The sequence below is a fragment of the Lutjanus erythropterus genome, chromosome 6 (genome assembly GCF_056507025.1).
Source record: "Lutjanus erythropterus isolate fLutEry1 chromosome 6, fLutEry1.hap2, whole genome shotgun sequence".
Classification (NCBI taxonomy): domain Eukaryota; kingdom Metazoa; phylum Chordata; class Actinopteri; order Lutjaniformes; family Lutjanidae; genus Lutjanus; species Lutjanus erythropterus.
This window is the reverse complement of record NC_139322.1, coordinates 19,547,302-19,570,317: the sequence shown is the minus strand read 5'-3', so window position 1 is coordinate 19,570,317 and position 23,016 is coordinate 19,547,302. Positions and strand designations below refer to the sequence as shown.

General features: G+C 39.3%; 2 protein-coding genes across 4 annotated transcripts in view; one reads left to right on the top strand and one right to left on the bottom strand.

Moving 5' to 3' along the window:
- LOC146325176 (RNA-binding motif, single-stranded-interacting protein 2-like) overlaps window positions 1-7,576 on the bottom strand; it is a 30,202-nt gene extending 22,626 nt beyond the window's left edge. For 2 of the 3 annotated variants that reach the window (XM_084721039.1, XM_084721040.1), the window contains exon 1: window positions 6,983-7,576. In XM_084721039.1, coding sequence (XP_084577165.1) covers window positions 6,983-7,057 — 75 coding nt within the window. In that variant the 5' untranslated portion in view covers window positions 7,058-7,576. Of the gene's footprint in view, window positions 1-4,349; window positions 4,474-6,982 lie in introns of those variants that run through there. The other variant, XM_084721041.1, reaches the window with a different exon arrangement.
- A 9,403-nt stretch (window positions 7,577-16,979) lies between these two features.
- Window positions 16,980-23,016, top strand: part of lrp1ab (low density lipoprotein receptor-related protein 1Ab) — a 124,461-nt gene continuing 118,424 nt past the window's right edge. Inside the window, exon 1 of the mRNA XM_084721038.1 lies at window positions 16,980-17,633. Coding sequence (XP_084577164.1) covers window positions 17,555-17,633 — 79 coding nt within the window. The 5' untranslated portion in view covers window positions 16,980-17,554. The remainder of the gene's footprint in view (window positions 17,634-23,016) is intronic.

Sequence of the window (23,016 nt, the reverse complement as noted above, 5' to 3'; positions counted from 1 at the left end):
AAAATTTGAAAGAAAAAAAGAAACTCATCAGTCCTATATGCCTGGGAAAGGAAAATCAGCCAATCTTGTGTGCTCCAACTAAACCACAACCTATCAACTCATAGAACTCCTTACAGACGCGTTTTAATTGGTCAAATGTCACGTCAGTCAACACCTAAACTCGCTAACAGCGGCCAAATCGGTGACAGGGTAAGGAAGCCGGAATTAGGAGCATTGAATCATAAATGCTGGCATTCTCTAATACTTTCAGTTTATAGTTTGCGCCGTGTCATACGATGTAAACTCACAGCAAACCTAGGTGTACATGGGCTGTGATAAAACGAAGCTAACGTTTAGCTAGCTATCTTGTTGTGCTGCCGTGGAAGATAGCCGTGATGTTTATTTTAACAAACTCCCGCGAGATTTGGAAGAGTCCCTTCCTCATTGAGCACGTTGTTCAAACTAAGTATGTTTTGTTCTGTTACGATATAAGAAAGGTTGGGGGAAAAAAACCACCTGATTAAGGGTAAGGAAAGATGGTTTGAGTTGACATGATCACGAGATGTTTCGTGTGTCTGGGGATCTTATCTAGACACGACCAGCAGCACCAACGTTTCAATACTGTGCATTGCGTGCGTATATTTAAAGTTCTCACCGGTCATTAGTGGGCGTTAGTTTACATTTTTGTTGATAAAAATGTGTCCAACATCATTCTTGAAATAAGATTAAACTGGAAAAATCTTCAGTAAGAGTTAATTATCGTTAAATGAGTACTTCTCGGGTCAAACTGAACACATAAAGTTTCAAAAATCATGTTTGTGAAACTGTCATACTGTATACAAGCCATTCACTGTGTTGCCTCTACATGGACCAGATTAATATCAAACCTAGATCGATAATCAGCTAGAGAAGCCTACTGTAAACGGTCTACAGGCAGGATAACAAAGAAACCTGTCAAACTGCATGCTAAGCATGTATGAGGGTGTATGTGTGAAACATGGATGCAATGTCCCCTTAACAGTGGTGTAATGAAACTAAGTACATTTACTTAAATACTGTGCTTAGTTTAAATAAATAAATAAATACTTAGGTCATTTCTTTTCACACCACTTTCTACTTCTACTCCACTAAATCTCAGATGGAAGTACTGTACTTTTTACTTTACCGCATTTATTTGACAGCTTGAGTTACTAGTTTACAAATTAAAGATTTTTGCACTCATAGCATGTAAAGAGTTTATAAAATAAGATATTTTGTTGTAAATGAAACTATCCAACAGTTTATACAAATACTGCAGCCAATTATTTGGTAATTGTGACAACATTTATCACCATTTTCAGATTGTTTTTAGAAGCCAGATAATTAATTAATGGAGAAAATAAGCAGAAAATTAATTCATAATTAAAATAATCATGAGTTGCAGTCCTATACTGAATAGTTTGAAATGAGCTCCTCCCCAACCATCTACAACAGTAAAATCCTGCTTTTAAATTAATGCATGACTCATAATCATATAATGATATACAAAACAGTATAACAGTCGCTTGAGCCATTTTTCTGCAATGATTACTTTTACTTTTCATACCTTTAAGTACATTTTGCTGTATTGAGTGTTTTCACTGCGATATTAGTACTTATAATTAAGTTAAGGGTCTGAATACTTCCTCCACCACTGTCCCTAATACAAAGTCTGATACAGACAAAAATAGAACTTATATACAATATATGTGTAACATAGCAACATCCCCTCAGACAATACTGACATGAGTAGTGACACAAATGATTCTGTTGCAGATTTTATTGCATCCATGTTGCCAAACACCTGCCTTATGTTTTACAAAATATTTCCAAAGGAATCAGCCTTTAGACTCCCTGTCTTTTTAGTCAAGCTGAGAAAGTCACAGTGACTCACAGAGCCCATTCATCTTGGCCCTCTTCTCTAATCTCCCTCTCTTCTTTAGCATCAATAGTACACTGTTTGTTTTTCCACAATCACAGCCTTTTCCTGTGCTTTCCCCTGCCTTCACTGTAGGCGGCCCGCACAGGCTATCAGGAGGGATGCACCTGCACAGGCCTGGGGAGATAGGATCTGACGGGAGACCGAGTCCGGGCCCAAGCCTAGCTAGTGAGGCCTGTCTAATTGGGATCTGAGCTTGTTAGCGGAAAGTGCTAATCCTTCTCATGTGCTCTCAAGTCAGAAGGTAGTGTCTCATTAAGGCCGCTCTGCTAGGCTCCATCTGAGAAAAGAAGGATAGCTGTGAATCAGATCCACACCTACTCCCCATCTGCCCCAGTGCCCAGTGCCAGCTCCAGGTGTTGTGCCACCCCATGTAAAGTAATGCATAATATGTTGGTGCAAACATATGCAAGTGTGCATGAAGAAGAACACAAATGCAGTTTAAAAAAAAAGGGAAGGTCAGAAAGTATGACAAGAGTGTGAAGCACACTTCTCATTTTTTAGCTTGTGAAGTTGCATATCCTCTCTCAGGTAGTCTATGCCCAAAACCTGACCTCCTGGCTGCATGTTACTTTCCTTCCTACTTGTTACTCTCAAGTCACAGCCATCCACATATCCTTTTGCTCTGTTACTTAAATGCGTCACACATAGTGTCATCTCCTGAGCATTCTTCACATTCCTCTGACATACACGCATGTTTGTGTTTCTCTCCTTGAAGTGGGCAGGGGCTGTGGGGGACGTCTTTTGGGTTTAAGATTAGAGTTCAAGCTGTCATTGTTAAATTGAACTACATTCCTGGAAGTATCACAGTTCTGTGAGTGCAGAACAAGACAAGAAAAGCTCTGATAAATAAAGGAAGTCCTCATGTACACATACAACATCCAACAATTTATATTATATATATTATTTTAAAACAAGAGGCATTATTTGTACAATGTATGAATACAAATTACTCATATTCTGCCCATGAACAGTTGACACTCAGTTGCTTCCAGCCATTTTCTGCTCAGGAAGCTGAATATATGTATATAATCTTTACATCCCCATTTGTATCACAGAATGTGCAGCTATAGTTGCAGAAAGATAAATCAGTTATTTGCTGTGTTATTATTATATATTATATAACTCCAGTAAGTGGCCTACAGCATGGTGCAGAGAGAGAGTGCTCCAGGCGGGTGCTGAAGACTGATGAGGTGATTACAGTTGGAGGGAGCAGAGGTGATGCCTGTAGGGAGTGCAGGTTACTCAAGGACTTTTTCATCCGAGAGAGAACAATGGGTGCCAAGTGAAGCAGGATGTATGCCTGTAACTCTACAGTAATAGCAAAGATATGAGTCTGATTGTGTGACTCTTTAATGCCTCATCTATCTGGCAATGCAAACCTTTTGTGCAACTGATACTAAGAATGTTGGAACAATCTTAAAAAATGCCTTCTTAAAGGGATAGTTTGGATTATTTTAAGTGGGGTTGCATTAGGCAGATCAATAGTCAGTGTAGGACCTACATCAGATGCCAGTAGAGATGCCCCTTGTTTGGAGAAGCAGAAAAGGGCACAAACATGCAAGCTAAGCAATGAACTGCTGTGGACTGGGTCAGCAGGTAAAGGTATTTTAGTCACTTAAAAGATCTGCCTACGCTCACTGCAAACCAACCAACTCCTTTGGCAAAATCAGTCATTTTACCTCGTAGAACATGAGAGTTGCTGGACTGCTGTTGCCTCGACCTGTTAGTTTGTTTGTATTATTGTGTGACTTTAATGATTTAAAAGGATAGTTTGGATTCACCAAAGTCACTCAACAATACAAACTAAAAGACTGAGGCAGACCGACAACTCCTGTGTTGTGCGAGGCAAAATGATTTTGCCAAAGGATTTCGGTGGGTTTGGAAAGAGCGTAAATTGGTTTATTTTCCTGTTGGAAAAGGCTGTCTGACAGCAAAGTAGAGCAGTAAAAATATTCTAAATCTAGTGTATACTTACTTTTTTTTTTAGGTGTACCTTTTTTCAACAACAGGTCATTGCTTAGCTTCCTTACTGGTGCCCCTTTATCTTTGAACAGGGGACTGGCATCTACTCCAGCTTATACACTGAATTTTGATAAGTACCTCATACACTTCCACTTCAGATAATCTGAATTCATCCCATTTAGTTCTTTTATTTAATTTTCTTTATCCCAATATAAGCATACAGTTACCTACAGTTAGTTATTTGAGTTAGTTAGAAAATAAAATGTATATTACACATCATTAACAAAATAATAGTACTTTCCATTACCATAACTATGTCAGTAACACACAAGTCAAAATAATAACTTCAATATTGCCAAAATAGTTATACTCTGCAAAAGTGTGTTTATGAATGCATGACATGTTGTAGCTTGAATGAGAGAGAGAAATGTTAAATGTGGAGTCCTACCTGCTTGGCTGAATAAACTTTAAAAGGCACCGTGGAAAAGATCATAGTGTTACAGACCCAATCTCTTTATATTATATTTCTGCAGCTGCGGGCGAAAAAAGGAAGCAAGAAAAACACTGCGAGGAGCCAAATCAGAAAAGTGATGAAAATCCTTGGCGTCCTGTGGCTAAAAGGTGAGACTTCTCCTTGCTCTCCTCCTGACTTAATCCAGTTTCATCAAAAAAGAAATACCAAAAAAAAAAAACTTAACAGACAGTTAAAAAAAATCTAATTTCAACAGGTATGAAGCACCCTGAAGAGAGCAGCAGAAAGTAAATTCTTAAGACGAGGGATTCATCAGTGAGGAGGAATGTTCACACTCTCTTCTCCATGTGAACTGAACCACTGACAGACAAGAAATCAAGGTATGTGAAACACAGGGGAGAGAAGAAAAAAAGGGGGGGGGGGGTTAATCGAAAGCAGAGGAAAGGAGGGGGGAATCTCTTAATCCTTTCTTTTCTCCGCCCTTTTTCCCGTAGTAAAAGACACAGAGCAGGGGTTACCACTTGACGCTGGATTTACAAGTCCTCCCTCTGTGTGACTTTGGCACTCTAACAATGCAAAATGTACAAAAAGAAAAAAAGTGTGTGCATGTCTTCTTTCAAGGAAAAGTTTGGAGTTTACAGAGTCCCTCTTGAAATGAGCACATTGTCTCAATCCAGGATTCCAGGAATTCCAGGTCATTAATCTGAGCAATCTGAATTCCTGCCAGCCATGAGGCAGGGAAGGGAATAACGTGGGGAAGGAGGGACGTATTTGATTTCAGCTTTGTTCCAGCGTTATTCAAGAAATGCTGAGAGTCAGGCATCAAGATACTTTGTATGACATTCCAGTCGCACTTTAGCTGCAACGTCTTTGAGACATAACTCCTCTATATTTTATTGCCAATTTTATACTTATTGACTTGCTTTTTTATGTTTCTTCATATTTTTCTACTAGCTGTGTTTATTGTTCTGCACCAAAGGCATATTCCTCATATGTGAAAACCTACTTGGCAAGAATCACCACTAGAGTTGCAACAATTAGTCAACTAATCGGTTAGTTGTCAACTGTTAAATTAATTCTCAACTGGGCTGCTGTTGGTAAAATCCGTTGATCCTATTTTTTAAAAATTAATCCATTTGTCCATTACTTTGGTCTATAAAATGATAGAAAAATGCCAAAACAGTGTTTCTCAAAAGCGCAATATGACCTGAAATGCCTCAAATGGAATCAGAGAAATAGCAGGCACTGCATTTAATAGATGCCAAGTAATCTATTAATCATTGCAGCTATACTATTTTGATAGTCAATTAATCATTTTGAATCACCTTTTAAGTAAAAATGCCCAAATTCTGATTTCAGCTTCTACAATGAATATTTTCTGGTATCTTTACAGTAAACTGAATATATTTTTAGAAAAAGACAACAATTATTTGATTACTGATTAGTCTGCCAATCATTTACCAATTAATTGATTAGTTGTTTGGTTCATAAAATGTCAGAAAATGATTAAAAAAAAAAAAAAATGTTTTGTGCAGAACCAAAAGATATTAAGTTTACTGCCCTAGACGACTAAAGAAACCAGAAAATTTTCATATTTTACAATCTGAAATCAGAGACCCTTTCTTCTTAAAAAATTACCCAAACAATTATTTGAATATTAAAATAGTTGCTGATTAATTTATTGATGGCAACTAACGTCACAGCATAATAATCGATAATGAATATAAACGTTAATTGCAGTCAGAACGCTCCAGATCATAGATATGAACAACAATTTACTTTAAGGCCGTCATTTCTATATGTCCCATGAAAAATCTATATAGTCTGTACAAAAAAAAGTGGCTGAAAGCAGATTACAATGTCAGCTCATGAATTATTCATATGAGAGGACAAGCTAATCAATATCGGACCCTATATGTTGTCCCAGCTCTGCTGTCATTGATCTATAACTGATGTGCACATATAGCTACATATATCAGATCTGCATTAGACTTATTGCACGGACTCTGTAACTTTCCTCTTTTCCACAGTGCCATGCAAGCCCTCTCAGTCATCATTAGGAGGGCTGAAGGGGTGGGGCATATCTGTACGCGTAAAAGAGGAAAAAAAAAACTTTACCAACTTGTGGCTAATTCAATGAAAACATTACCTAAGCGAAGACGCAGTCACGAATTCACATAAAAGTCGAATATAATGAGCCTTTTTGAGCTTAACGGGAGCCTTTATGAGCGTCCGCGGCACATTTATAAGCTATACTAAGAGCGCAGGCTGGCTATAGGAAGAGAACAGCGACCGTGTCGGGGGGGAAAAAACGAAAGCAAACTGTGGTAGTAATCTACAGGCAACAATGTAACGGGCCCCGGCTAGTTTGTAACACTGTCACAACAACACGAAAGAAAAAGAGCAAGCGTTACGACAGCGAGAAAGAGCGTTTAAACGTCGCCTGCGATCCACTTTTCAAGGACACTGCAGCTTAAAGAGCCGAGCGGCAGCAGCTTTTAACTGAAGAGGCAGCGCAGCTCGAACAAACACCGCAGCGACACATTATTACTCAGCGGGCTCACAAACACAGGACACGAGAAGAAGTGGGCTGTGGGGTTGTCGCTTACCCTCTTGGTGTTCTTGCCCGTGTAGCCCGCGTTGTATGGGTTGATTCCTGTCCTTGGCGGCACAGAGAGCAGCATTTTTGCACGGCGGGCCGGGCGCTGTGTCCGGAGGAGCGGAGCGGAGAGAGAGAGAGCGGAGAGCCAGCCGAGCCGAGCAGTCAGCTGACGTCAGCCAGGGAGATTGAGCCAGGAACAGCACCGGGAGTGATTACTGGAGCCGCTGCTCACAGCGCACAACACTGGCTCTGTGCTCGTGACTTTTATCTCAGGGGTTTCATGTCCCACAAGTCTGATCTTCAACCCCCAAATCATCAGTTTTTACTCAGGAGATGAGCAAGATCATTTTTTGCCAGAAATATAAATTCCACTGTAGCAGTGACGAGTCAACTGTAACCCTGTGGGATTTAGGATTTGGTGAAGAGATGCAGAAAAACAGATTATAATATGTGAACCTGGGACTGGTATTGAAATTGTGATTTTTGATCAAAAGGAAATGCTATCCTCTGTGGCAGGGCTGGGCAATATATCAATATTATATCAATAACGTAATACGAGACCAGATATCACCTTATTGGTATATCATGATATGGCGAAAGTGTTGTCCTGGTTTTAATGGCTGTACCACAGTAAAGTCAGGATTCAACGTTAAAGACATAATATGCGCCTAAATATAAATTATGGTGGAATTGTTTGGCCTAATATAGTGTTTCAGGGCTGCAAGTAACAATTTTTTTCATCATTGATTAACTGTTCAGTTGTTTTCTCACTTAATTGATTCGGTTTTTTTGGTTCATTAAAAGTCAGAAAATGGTGAAAAATGTTGATCAAAGCGCAATTCGATGTTCACAAATGTCTTGTTTTGTCCATAACTCAAAAACATTCAGTTTACTGTCCGAGATGATGAAAGAAACCAGAAAATATTCACATTTAAGAGGCTAAAATCAGGGAATTCTGACTTTTGAAAATAAAACTCAAAACAATTAATCGATTAATTAATCCTGTTACAGTCTTGTCAATTGAAAAAGAGGTTCAAACATGTGGAACACGTCCATACATCGGTACTTTCCTGTAATGATTGTTTTCATTATTAATTAATCTGTTGACCATTTTCTCCATGAATCAATTAGTTGTTTGGTCCATAAAATGTCAGAAAGTGATGAAAACTGTCGACTAGTGTTTCCAAAAGTCCACAACTCAGAAATATTCAGTTTACTGTCAGAGAGGAGTAAAGAAACCAGAATATATTCACATCTAAGAATTGAAAACAGAGAATTCTGATCCTTTTTTTGGTTAAGAAATTACTCAAAATGATTAATCAGTGATCAAAATGAATGCAGATTAATTTAAGTTGATTAATAACAGATTAATAATTGCCGCTCTAAGTGTTTTATGTTTGTTGTTAGGCTCATTGGTTTATCCAGCTTTTCCTTCCTTTGTTGTGTGCAATTTATTGATTGACTATGTGACTTAAATGCAAAGAAATGGAAAAAATTTCCACCCAGTGAAGCATTTTTTTCATTAGAGGCCGTGAATTGGCAACTGTGTGTGCACTGTGCATGGTAGTATATCAAGCATGAGTATCGGTGCTCAATACCTTTAAGGTATCAACCAAAATAATCCAGTATCGAATTGTGTCGAAACTTTGCCAGTCTAACGATACCTGCATTCAAAAAGCGATCTTTCTTGTAGCCAATCACTGCAAGCATTCTTTGATTTAATGCGGTTTGTGACTGGTCCACTACCACAACAGCTACAATCCATACAGTCTGTGGTGTGTTGAAGTCGAACGCAGTGTATTTGAAGGAGTTGGCAGTTCAGTCAGCTGAGACAACACCAAAACGAAAAAAAAGATATTAAATGAAGTACTCCATTTGCATCAGTATCACTGTGAGGGTACTGGTATTGGTACAGATAATGTATTTTTTTTAAACAATACCTAGTCCTAGTATAGACTCATGTAAGTAAGTGTGTGGTAGAGAGATCCTGCCTTAAAACATCAGTATTTAACATCCTGGGAATGAGTCTCAACAATAAAACATCTTTCTGGTGTGTTTTTTGAACAGCTCAGACAAACCCTACTGATTCTACCTTTAAAGACTGCATCACACTAAATTTGTTTAATTTTCTGAACTTTCCAAACTGTTCAAGCTGTTCTATTATCTGTCTTCAGTGTTGCCAGATTGGTTTGATGTTTTCCAGCCCAATAATTGCTCAAACTCCAGCCAGATACAGAACTATCCAAATATGATCTTTAATAAACAATACAATTTCATTTTTTAAACATTAGCAAGATTAGTGCGGTTCATCGCAATTTTTCAATAAGACAAAATAATAAAACAACAATTCAAGTGTTCACAAGTGCTCTAGAAGGCAGATTGGAGGCTATAATGCAACTTAGTGCAACTATAAAACTATTTTCCATTTCTGCGCTCTGTCTTAAAAATAAAGAAAAAATAAAGATACAGCTGAAATAACAAAAATAAGAGATTTTATCTAACTTGGTAAACTGCAACAAGCTTTGACATTATGCCAGCATAAACTGTAGCCTACACCCCCCACACACAGGCATGAAGAGGGAGAGGGAGAAAGAGAGAGAAGTACAAACAAAGCTATTTTATCAAAAAGTCAAACAAATAATGGTGTTGTAATGGTGCAAGCATAGAGGTTTCTGTTAGAATTCAAATACAAATTGACAAAAACACTACAGCTCAGTAAGCTGTGGGTGCATGGTAATGATGGTAACAACAACAACAACAACAACAACAACAACAACAAAAAAACAGTTCTGAGTGACTGCATGTGCTTGCATTGTTAAAAGAATACAATATATGAATATATTTTTACTATACTGTACATGGGTCAGTGTATTTTAAAACCAGCCCAACTCATGGTAAACCAGGCCTAACTCTGTTCACCCACCCAAGCACAGTGCAACCTAAAAAGCCCAACTGGGTGGAAACCCCCCCTCAATCTGGTGACAGTGTCTACTTTTACCCACTTAGTCATTATATCCACATATCAGAAATAGCCCACTACTTCTGTTTCCTGATAAGGAAGTAGACATGACTCACTGTTGCATGGAATTTTACTTTTACAAACGTAGGTTTTGGAAAAGTTGTAAAATTACTTTTTGTCCTGTCCATGTGGCACGTTCTTCCTCTGTTCCTGTGTTTTATTTTTTAGTGGAGGAGTATAAAACTTGTCCTGAGGTTGATTGTATTTAAAGGCAAGTTTTCTATCACATTATGAATAAGTATAAAACTAAACGAGAAGAGATCACGCAGTAGAGTACAGATATCTGCCAGGCAACCCTAAAAAGTATTTAGATTTAACCCCTTTGTAATCACCAACAAAGCCTTGTTTTTAGCCAAGCAGTTGCTGATGACTCGCAATGCCTAATGGCTGGTTAAAAGGAGGTTTTATATAGGCTTTTATACATAGGTTTTATATATGTTTCTCGAGTTTTTTTCATAATGGATCCAGTAATATGTGAAATTGGTGGCAGACAAGCTCCATTGGTCACTTACACCCAGACACACACACACACACACACACACCGACCCATCACATGGTCTCCTCCAGGGCTACTCCTGGCTGAGATAATAAAGTGTAAAACTATTTACCTTATTTTCATTACATCTTATTGAATCTGCCATATAGTTCAGGGTATTTTCTGTCCGTCCTTCATTTTCTTTGGCTCCTGCTCGCCTGATACTGACAGGAAAAAGAAGTCTAATCAAGCAAATGTGTTATTTTAAAAACTCCAGTATAATATCCTTGTTTAGCTTTGCCATCTTTGTTGAATGCGACCCTGGTTGATATGTATGGCATCAAATTAAAAATTTCAAACAACACTTCAAGCATTTAGACCATCAGGGTGCACTAAACAAATGACATTTATCCATAGTTACGGTAGCAACTCTTAACAGCTGATTAACCAGCCGTTCCTGTTACTCAATCTATTTAGTAACAGGAAGGCTCTGTGAGGTACATCAGGCCCTTTAGGTAAAGAATAAATTAATGAAAGCATTATTAAAAAATTAAAAACATGGGCAAAATAGGCAAAGAGCATTAAATATTCTACACATACTGGCAGACGAACCTCTCAGCATAGAGGGAGCAAATGCCAGTAGATGAAGAGTGCTACTTCACAAACGCAGGTATCAAAAACAGGTGCTCTTTGGATTCAAGGACATATTATAACACCAAAAATGAAGAAAGGGAGGTTAAACTTCTACTTTGCTATCAATATGTCATAACCAAAAAATACCAAGGTATACACGGATTTCCCTTTGCAAATCAGAACAGTAGTGTAATCTGAATATAGCCTCTCTTTGCTGCACTAAAGTAAATATCCGCAGTTTGTTACATTACGCTACTTTTGGATTAAACTAGCCATATACAGCAGACATATTTGTGATCGAAGTTATGTAACTTTTAAGTTTTAAGCGTCTTGTCAGTAAAAACCTGAGAGTAACTATTAACTGAAAATATACCTGATATTTGATGTGGTATTTTATTTGCCTGTGATACTGAAGCTTAAAAAGCACCCACCTCTCAGTTTTCATCACTTCTTAGTAATGCTAATGTTCACAGCAGAAGGTATGACTACATCTTTGCTAATTTATATGTTTTTATATTTCTACATCTGACCCACATTTACAATTAACCCTGGATAAACAAGATAACTGTCCAACTAACTTATCTTGCGTCCCTCTGCATTTGCATCGGGCGTCATGCTTTTAGATGTCGCTCATCGTTTGAATAAAATTGTGTTTGTATCAACAGAAGTTGCTTGGCAACAAATCCCCTGACCCTTTTGCCTTATCTTGCGTTCCCTGACTGATTAGCCCTCAAGTGTGTAGAAAACATATGCAATTGTTCACTCAGCCATACAGTGTGTTTTTTATAGCCATGACATTTGCATAATATAACTACCGCTTGCAAAATTCTGCAGCACAGAGAGACAGAGGACAGGCCTGTATACTTATGTTGATCTAGATGCACAAGGGATTTCATCCTGATTTCATCATGACGGTCGAGTCAGACAGACGGGAGAGGCTCAGCTGAATTCATAATCTCTATCTCTCCGTCTCCCACACACTCACATGCATTCACACAATGTCAAAACTTGATGCATCGGTTTCATTTGCATAAAAATAACATTATTCTGTGTTGCCATAGTTCTCTGCAGCCAGATATTGACACTTTTTCGACTGGGCCGTTTTCAGACCGCAATTAGGTCACCCAGAGTCGTCCACTCCCCCTGTTTCAATCTATGCAATGTTTTGATATGTGTGTGCAAGTGTTCAGCCAGATGGGCTGTGAGTTGCACAGAGCTCAAGGACAGTTTGGGCAGTGACTCAGTTAGCAGAGTGCCCGAGCCAGCCAACACACACGGTGAATTCAACAGTAACGGGAAGAGCGGGGCCTGTTGGGAACTGTGGGTTTTGGATAAGCTTTCCTCCACTAACAGATAGGGAAAAATTTGATACGATTATAACTGTGATCTAATCTAGAATAATCTTGAGTCGAAGTATGTTTCCTGGTACAAAAACCAAAATATTACATAAAATAACACCTGTGTTATCTAAAAATCTAAGACTCGTGTGAAAATGTCATGCAGAACTTTGTGTTGGACTGGGGCTGTATGGGGGAGGGTTGCAGATAGGGGAGAAGTGAGTTGGGGTGAGTGATGAAGGGGAGGGGGGGGGGGTGGTTAGGAGAACACAGGCTGCTGGTGCATGCTCCGCATTCCTCAGGTGTTGTCAGCATAGCTTGCTCAGTAATTACCTCTCTGTGAAAACATGCACAGAGCCACACTTTACTAGCAAACTGAGAGGCTAAAGCTGTTGGGAGGAGATGACAGAGACAGATGGGAGTACATTCATATTTACATTTAGGCATAATATGAGCTGGAATGGTTGTTTTTCCAAAGAATGAGAGTGCCAGAGTAAGAATTTGTTGAAGAATTACAGGCATGGTGGACTTGATGCACTCAGTGCTGCTACAGATGCAGAGTCAGGAGCGTGATTTATGCAGCAATCCATCTTCTCTCAAGGATATGGGCAGGTTGGGTAATGATTGCAGCCAAACGGACCTTGGCATGTGAATATAGTGGTGTGATACAGATGTACAGTTGCGAATATGGCGCTCAGGCTTCGCACACACACGCGCATGCACACAGATTTTTTATTAATTTTGCACACACTCTTGTGATCCTCCCTCTGCATGCTGCTTTTCATTGTTTCTCTCAGATGTCATCGCTTTCATCATTGACACCAGCGTCACAGAAAAAGCAGGTTCTTTCTGTCTGGGAACTCTTCTACCCCCCCAACCCTCTCCTCTCCCTCCTTTGCCCCGCTCTGTCTCCTTGGCTGGCTTGCTAAAAGCTGAGGGATTGTGTGCAGATGTGCCTGGAGAGAGGCCAGCCCCTCTGCCCTGGGAGAACATGTGGTCTGGGAGTGTTTACGCTGGCACTCTTTCAAGCTGTCTCCCACACAGCATGCTGGCGTTTGTCTCTCCCGGATGACAATGCTCGACCCTCCTCTTCCCACAAAGGGGGCATTCTCAGGTTGAGGTGACACCAACAAACATGTTGATTCACTGTGCTGACAAACAGGAGGCACAGCAATGTAAATAAAATGGTGTTTTCCAGTAAACTTGAGCATGAATTAAACATATGGAATGATAGTTTTGTTGCAGGAATTTTTTTTTTTTAGCATACTGCTACACTAATTTCTCCCTAGCTTTTTTCGTGTTTATTCTGTCCCGATCCTCATGTGCTTGGATTCAACGGATATCCAGACACTTCAGGCATGTTTTGCACAGATTCTCGACATACTTCACATTCTCCCCTGTGATTCAGGCTCTGGGTAAACATCTGTAAGCTGAAAAGGCCCTGAAAGGCACGCTTATTCTTAACACCAGTGGCAGCGAGGTTACTGTCAGATTATGTCATGTGTGAAATATACACCAGTTGTTTTTTGTACTCATTAAATGTAAGTGAGAAAGCGAGTCAAGCAGTGCAGAAAGAGTGAGCATCAGTTATCAAACGGCTACAGTAGACGCAGAGATCTTCTCATGTTCTCTTTTTAACCAAATGACTCTTTGATCAAAGCTTCCTCTGAGGTTGAGACATGTAAAACTGAGCAATAACTACATTAGATTTAAGATTCTTTTTGTTTTGTTAGTGAAATGAGTTACAGACTACATGTCTGTCTGTAGTGTAAGTATTCAGTGCCCCCTGCAGGTGTAGATGGTTTATTAGACTACTCAATCTTATATTCACATCCTTAAAGATAATTTCACAAAGATTACATGCTGTTTCTTCAAAGCTTTAAGCAGTTGCATTATTAAGTTTTGTGCTCGCCTTGTGGAAGACATTTAAATCATGCAGATAATTTGGCTTCATGCTCAAAACGGTGCATAACAAAAGGATGACGTGAACCCTTACAGACTATAAAAATCTCTCTAGTTTATTGGAAATATCTGTATTGCCATGTCAGCCATATTGCTGATTATAATGGTTATTTGTTTAATAGATTGTATACTGTAGATGGGGTGTTTATATGAATTCCAGATCAATTTGGGGCTTTTTTTGTCCTGAGCTTTGGCAGCCAAGCAATTACAAGTATTATTATAATGCAATCATATTTGTTTTGTGAATAATTCAATTTATTTGAAGCTGAGACTATTCTAATGTTGCACATGGCTCACCCAAAAACATGCATCCAGCAATCACACCACTTTCTCATTTTCATGCACCACTAGGGGGCAGGATTTAGTGCAGAATGCAGAGGTTGAAGGTCCTCCACGATGTAGACTACACACACACCTCTCATTGTCTCACTTTGTGTTTTTCAATTGACTTGTGAAACACGGTGCAACTCTGAAAGTGAGTGTGACAAAACACAAAGTCAGTGAGATTAGCATAATGAGATGACACCCTTTAAATGTTGAATATGCAGGATTTTGTCAGTTACTATTTGTAAACACCTTAGAAAGATGGTTCATTGTTGATTGGGTCTCATTCCCAGGACATCAGATACAGATGTTTTGGTTTGGTTTGTCCCAACCACAGCAAAATAATGAAAAAATATTTTAAAAACAGTCAGAGGGCAGGGTCTCTGCACGTTCAGAGACCACCGCACACTTTTAGTGGTTCATTAGTGATGTTTGAGAGGAATTATTTTTGCATGAGTCTATAGTCTATTGTTTTCTTTTGGAAATCCAGCATGGTATGCATTTAAATGTAGAGATAGCAATTTATTTAAGGCCTCTATTAGAAGATGTGATTTAAAGCATGAATTTATACATATACGTCACAATTTGAAAGTAATATACTGGAATCCCCAACAAACTGATGGATAGCAAAACAAAACAAGTTTGGCCGTAGGCCTGAGGAACCGTTGATGGTAGAAAAACTCTTAAAATTAGGGTTTACATTCAACAACTCTGAAAGCAGCATGCCAGTGTTCACCAGATGTTTAATTGTTTTTTTTCTTTACAGTATTATCATTACTTATCATCATTTCATTTTCTAATGAACAAAAGTTGGAATTCTGAAGACATAGGGAAGACTGGGGACAAGGGGCGAGAGTAACACTGAGTGATGACACTGATTCTGCAAATACTCAGTATGATTCTCCCTCTGTGTGGAAACAGAGCAGGATCTCAGCATAAGTTTTTAACAAAAAAAAAAAAAAGATCTTGAGGTGTAAAAGTCACTTTTTGGATGTACAGTGTGTGTTTTTTTTTTACCATCTAAAGTTCCAATGACTGATGACTGATTTAAACACATCAATATTATCACAAGGTTAGAAATTAACATCAACAACCTATACTAATATATATGTTGCAATTAGCGTACTAGATGATTTCATCGGGGGAAACACTAACACTGTCAAAATGTTTCACATGACCCAATGTAAGCATTTTGTTTGTCTATGTTGACATTGTTCTGTTAAAATTAAAACATTCCACTAAATTTAAATGTAAAATTACTTTTAACGCAATTGAAACAATAAAATCCAAAAATAGAATTAGACTTTTGCTTTGATTGCATACAATGCCTGACATCTAAAAGAATTCAAACCATATCCCCCAAAAATCTTAATATTATCAATAATAATACAGCAGCAATGTGATTACTTTGAGATGTGCTTTTATTTTTATGATAAAGGCCATATATCTCATTACAACTTAAGAGGGGCAGCAGTCTCTATTCTTATTACAATTTGTGCTTATTACTTGAACTTTTTTTTTCGGTTTTAGCTCCACTTCCTATGCTGTTTACATTCATTATTAGAACAAAAGACTGCTCACTTAATGTGATTAATGTTTTAATACCCTCTGCTCCCAGTGGTCGTTCAAGTGGACAGATTAGTAAACCAATCTCCATTCTTCAGGGACAATCAGCACACATGTCACATACTCACCAACATCATTAACTAACCTGTGATGAAGTATTCGCATTAAACATAAATACAACTTTAAAAAAGTGTTGTGCTCATGTGCAAATTATTTCAAGTGTTGGCTTCTTCTAAATATATATTTTCAGTTACATAAGTTATTTCAAAATAATGTATTGAAGGGGACATTTAGTTTGTTAGAAGTTGGGGTGGACAGCGTTCCCTCTGCCCACACAGGGGTCTGCACTCAAGGTTACAACTGGACAAGTGTAACATTATGACTTCTTGCATTGAAATTTAACATTGTAGCCTTGTTCTTATTAGTGAAAATATATTAATGGTATTATTAATAAGTACACATGTATATGTTTCCTGTGTCAAAACAGTATTTCAAGTAGTCTGTGAGTTATGAAGGAAAATGTAAAAAAAAAAAAAAAAAAATGTTACAACTGGTGAGCCAACATGGCTGCTACTACAAAACCAGTTGCAGGCCGCGCCGCCTCTCTCTCCCACCTCCACGGGCTGATGAAAAAGCGCATGAAATAGGAGAAAAGGAGGTGTGCTAGAGCATGCGCAGACCGCGCTCGCCGCTCGGTTATCCCATTTTTTGAGGAGCCGAGCTTACGTCACGGGCTCGTCTACAGTGCTGGAGCCTGAGATCCACCATCCACTCATGCAACCACAAGCACAGGCAGGAGGCATTGGCGCTGCGAGGGACACAAAAACGCTTTTACTTTTTAATTTTTCTTTTTAGTTTGGCACGGAATGAGCTGAACGGAACCCGGCCGGCGGCTTGCAGCGCGTCTGGACTGATCCTGGTGGCATGGTGGTGTGGTGAAAGAGAAGACCCCAGCAAGGCAAAGCAAAGCCAGCACAGAGAGACAGAGGTTCCACTGTGCATCATGTTTGAATGCCGATAATCAATTAGAAATATACATGACTGAGCTGCTGCATTGCCTATAGCCTCGCCGGGCTGTAGCGAGTCTCCTTTTTACGCGTGTGAAGCGGCCACCGTGCGGGACTGAGAGAGGGTGAACGCACAATCGCAGCCGGACCATTGAAGGGGTTCGGATGAGGTGGTCGATCGGGTTGTTAGGTTTGAGAAATCCAGCCAACTTTTCCTCTATTCCTTTCAGCAGTGCCATCGAGCATTGCTCAGGAGATGGCGATGAGGTGGTTCTACTTGGGATTTATGCTCTGCTTGGAGATCACATCTCCTACTAACGGCGCTAAGAACATAGGTAAGAAAGCATGTTGTGTGTTATCTTTGCATTGTGATACTCGAGAAAGCATGACCACTTTTCTTTTTTTTTTTCCTCCTCCTGCAAAGCATCTGTGCACAGGCCTGTGTGTGTTCACCAGAGTTGGAGCCAACACAAATAGGTTGTCTTGATAATAACACCACAGCAGTGTCCTAAGAGGACGAGGATCGATCATTAGGAGAGCCTTTAACCAGAGAAAGTAGCGCACAAACCTGCTTATTTTGGCGTAAAATGTGTCTGCGTTTTTTTTTGTTTTTTTTTTAGCAGACAGAATGGGCCTGTCTGCCTGCAAGGATGGCAGACAGTGAGGTTATTCACTGCTGCTACATTCAGCAGGTAAAAAAGGCAACACTTGCATGAACGATTTCAGCAAAAACGACATAATTTCTGACTGATATCCTCTGTTCATTCCCCTAGAGAGAGTCAATCCCTCCTGTATATCCTCTGTATGGCTACAGCTGATAGCCACCATTCACACCATTCAGAAAAAAAAAAACGCTCGAGTTTCATATCAAACCTGTGGGAGTCATCATCGGTCAGATCGGCTTTCATGTTTGTTTTCAGTCACTTGGCGCATATGAAAACAACAGTTGTGTCTGCTGCTCGTAAAGGTATAATCTTAATGGCGCGGCGGCGGCTTGTCCCGACGTGCAGCGTCAGTTAGTAGCAGCCTGGGAATCACAGTTTATTAGTGACAGCCAGGTATAGTATGTGATAGTGAAATGAATAGTGGTGCAGTTATCCTCTTAACGTCCTGGGAGCTCCTTAATACTCCCGAATCCCTGATAGTAATAATGAGATATTAAATGCACCATCGCTCTTGTGACAGTGCGTCACAGACCTGTTGAGCTAACAGCCTGCTGGTTCTCTCTGAACATATGTATTTGTATTTATTCTAGCAGATATATCTTGTTGCAATCAGTATTTCACTTTGCACCTACATCAACGGTGTTATGAATTAGTCTTGCCTAAAAAAGTACATGCCACATTCAGAATGATAGCCTGTTTATTGCTTAGAGCCTGACCAATATGGGATTTTTGAGACCAATACCTATTTTAAAGGGGGAAAATCCACCTATTACTGATATGGTGACTGATGTAGTTGAGCTGGAATGAAACCAGACATTTTCTATGTGGACCAGTTCTGCACCATTATGACTATGCTAAAATACTTTGAAGATTGCTTTCTTAAACAAATAACCTTTTAAAGAATATTTAAGCTAAAATCTTCTTGAAATGTTAAATAATCGCCAAACAATTGTAGAACACCAAGAAAATATATTTTTTTAAAAGTAGCTAAATTAACATCAGTACTGTTCAGTATGAGTCGGCTGCTGAATATTTCAATATTTTCTGACAGTTGGGGGCAGACAAAAAGCATAGCTTCTCAGCATATTCCCATTGTGCTATATCTAAAACACTCCAAATATTACTTTCTGCATTACATCTTCTGAAAAAAGCAGTACTGGCCAATATATTGGCCAGGCTCTAATATTGTTGTTGGGGAGTATAGGAATGGCTGGAATGGTTCAACCTTTGTTTGACGTTTTACACCGATGTCAATACCGCAACCTTGAGTACCTGCCAGTACTGCTACTAATCAGGTGCCATCTTTTCCCTTCTGTAGAACAACTAAACTGTTAATGATACATTTGTATGGATGCACGTCGCCAAATGGAGACATTTTAAAAAAGGTTAAACAAATATTCTACTTGTGAAGGAAGAAACAGCCCACAGCATGACTCAGTTATGCAATGCTGCTGTGTCTTTTTTTATTTAAACTTTTTTCATCCACAGAACTTTTAGCAGCATTTTGATTGGTCAGCACCTTTCAAACATTCAGAATTAAAATACATTTCTTCTGTGTTAACTCGTGATACATCTCTCTCTGTGGCATGTTACTCAAAGTTTAGTTAAGCATTTCTGTGATACCTTAGGCTAATGGATCATAACAGATTGTACTTTTTTCTTATTTTCCTGATATTAGTACCAGGGGGTCAGTATTGTACAATACTGAGGTTGCATATTGGATCTGAACTATAAAAAAATTAAAAAGGCACACACTTATAATGACATCTCATCCAACTCAGACCTGACAGCCTTATATATGGATAAATATGTGTAATATCAGTCAGTATTCATATTCACTCAGTTCATTTCACTCTTTTAGTCCTTGTTTACTTTGATGCCTGAAGGAAAAGCAACACATTAAAAAAAAATCTAAAATATATACTTTTCCTCTTGCCTGCAGTGCTATTTATCCACTTATACTGTTTGGGTGTGAGTTGTCAAGTTTTGGAGATACTGGCTATAGAGATATTGATCTTCTCTTGAATATAATGGATGTGATAGCGCTGGGCTTGCCCACAGATCTTGTTTTAAGCAGTTTCATGTAGGAACTACTTTCTAACCCTGTCTCTTCTTATGGTAGAAAGAAAATACTTCCTCAATGAAACTCCTCACAACAACGTCTGTGAATTATCTTGAGTAATGAGGTCATGATTTCTGGAAAGAGACACTGCTGTTGAGATTTTCAAGTATATTTTTGGAGCTTTGAGCACCACAGGCTAAGTGCCATCTATAGCCATTTTATTCAAGAGAAAGTAGATATCTCTATAGCCAATATCTCCAAAACCCTGCAGCTCACACTGCTCAAAACTAGATGGATAAATGGTACAGGCCAGAGGAAAAATATGTATTTTTGATTTTGGGTCAAACTGTCCCTTTAATTTTGCCAGTGAAGTCAGTCATTCCAGAAATTGCTCCTGCCTTTCACTGCATTGGGAGATCTTATATAAGTTTCATTAGCTTTTGATGGAGGCTGTCGAGAGTGAAAGCCTGAGTTAGCTGAGGTTACAGGAGTGGGCAAGCTCCTCCCACCTCCTCCATCAGTATGTAACATCTGGACACAGGGAGACCATTAATCCAACTTAGATGTGACTGCAAAGGGAGGGGGCGGGATGGGGGCAGCTGAAGAGCTGGGGGTGAGGGTGGGTGAAGTGAAATAAACTTTCAAGACTCACTCTTGGATAGTCTCTGAAACGGACATGTAGTTACATAACAGGCAGGCAGGTCAGGGATGGAAATGATATGTGTGTGTTATGTCATTAGTAACAGTTGGTTTATCAGCCTCCCATTGGAGCAGTGCTGCTCCAAAAGGGTAGAAATGGTTGTAGTGAGTGGATACAAACCCTAAGGCGAGCCACTTGGACTGGATTTGTCTGGATCACCACTGGGCCACAGCATGAACTTACCAATGAGGAAGGATTAGTGAGAGGAAGGTCAGGAGGCTATAGTTAACAGTTAAACATCGGGCAGACCCCTTTGTTTGTTATTGATCTTTGCTATTGATTCAAGTATATTAGTGTGTCACTTAAAGGTGTCATCCTTTTAGGCTGACAAAATCCATTCCAGTGCCACACCATGCTACCTACGTGACTTATTTGACGTTAGCAATGACTCCACTTGACTTGTTTGATTCTCTCACCACTTGGAACTTGATTGCGTCTAGGAGGTTAAGACGTGAGACTTGCATGTGACTTGCACATGGGTAAATTCTGACCTTGGTTATTGTCTGACTTTTTATGTACTGCATATGCATAATTATGTACCAAATGATTGATTGAGTAATTATTTGACAACAAATTTAATGAAAATAAACTTCATTTGCAGTCCTAAATGATAATCAGAATAGTTGGTGATTCATTCTCGGTGACTAGAGAATTAATCAGCAAATCTTCTCAGCTCCAGTTGACTTTACAGTAAATATAAACCCTATTTCAGCTATGACATTTTAAGACTCTGCATGGAAATTGTTTTTTCAGTAGTGATTCATTTGTAGGTTTGAATCAGATTCAGCACTTCATGCAGTAAAATGATGCTATGTTGAATGCAATCCTTCAGATTGACTCGCTGTTTGGAATTCCACCATCAACATGTTCATGTTGGATAACTTTACGACCACTGAGCTTACATATACTGCAGGATCTCAGGGGCAGAGAACTCCCTGTTGGTGAAAAGTGTAAATGTGGGTCAGAGGCTAAAAAGGTTGAATTCCTAAGGAGCCTACACTCTGTTTGCCTGACCTTTTTAATGGGACCTGGCCTAACTTTTTCTTCAGAACTGTCACTGGAAACATCTGCTGGAAAAATTCAGCATCCCTCATACAAATTCAACAGGTAATAGAACTCGGATTGCTCTCTTCAGCTCTTCCAAGTGGAGGTCACTGGGGAGTGGTTATTGTAACTGTGTACACCTGAGGCTGCCTGTTGATGCGCTCTTATCAGGTAACACAGATAATCCCCGAAATGATTTTCTGCCATTCAGAGACTTCTCAAAAAGATACGAGGATACAAAAAGCATCACATATTTTGAGTGAAACGCAGTCCAAATGTCCACCTTTTATACATTCTTTGGCTTCTGAGTGAAATTTTAATGTAAAGCTTGTGTGCAGGTGTTTTGCATTTTTGGTCTTGACCTAGTGAAAATATTCGTGAAATTGTAATAGCAGACGGTGGGTTTTTTTGACCGTAGCTGCAGAAAAGATCCCCTTTTATCCCCCGACTTCCTGCACTGCATTGCAATCAACTGTGACTAGAGGGTAAAACCAGATTAACATAAATGTCTTCAGTGTTGTTCCCCACATATTGAAGGCGTGAGACCGCAGATGAAAGAGGGTTTGTTGATTGTGAATAGCAGGGGTGTACTGTAATTGGTGTTTTCTGCTAGCTACATCACTGTTTACCCTGTTTAGCGCCTAAGACCCAAAAAGGAACGGCTTGGCTTCTTTAACAGAATAAGGAGTGTGGGTGTGTGTTAATGCAGCTCTGTAGGATTCATTGGGTTTTTGTAGATGATATAATCACGCTCGCTATGCATTACTGCCTGCCTTTCCTGTATTAATATGATTATGTCCCTTAGAAATGATTTTTTGAACATGCGACACATATTTAGAAGGGGACGCAAATCTGTTTTTCCTCACACTTCATAAAGAGAACACACAGGTTTGTTGAAATGTTGTAAAAGGTTGTTAAGCTGTAAGACTACTGGCTTCGTGACTCCTGTTTTACTTCAACATCATTAATGATGAACTCTTCACCCGATGCCTCAAGCTGACCACACAGATCGGCAGTAGTTTTTTGGAGACTTTCAGCTGTTGCTCTTTGTGCGTTTGGTGCTGTTGGCTTTACCGGGTCACGCTTGTGTAAACCTCAGATGTTGCAGATGTCGCTGGCTTTGCGCTTGACTGGAGAATCGATTTGATCGCAGGGACCCATGGTTGCTTTCACACCTGGTCAGAGGAGAGGATCTGATATATGGAGATAAGATTCCAATTTCATGGACTGCTGCAAAATGTCAAAGC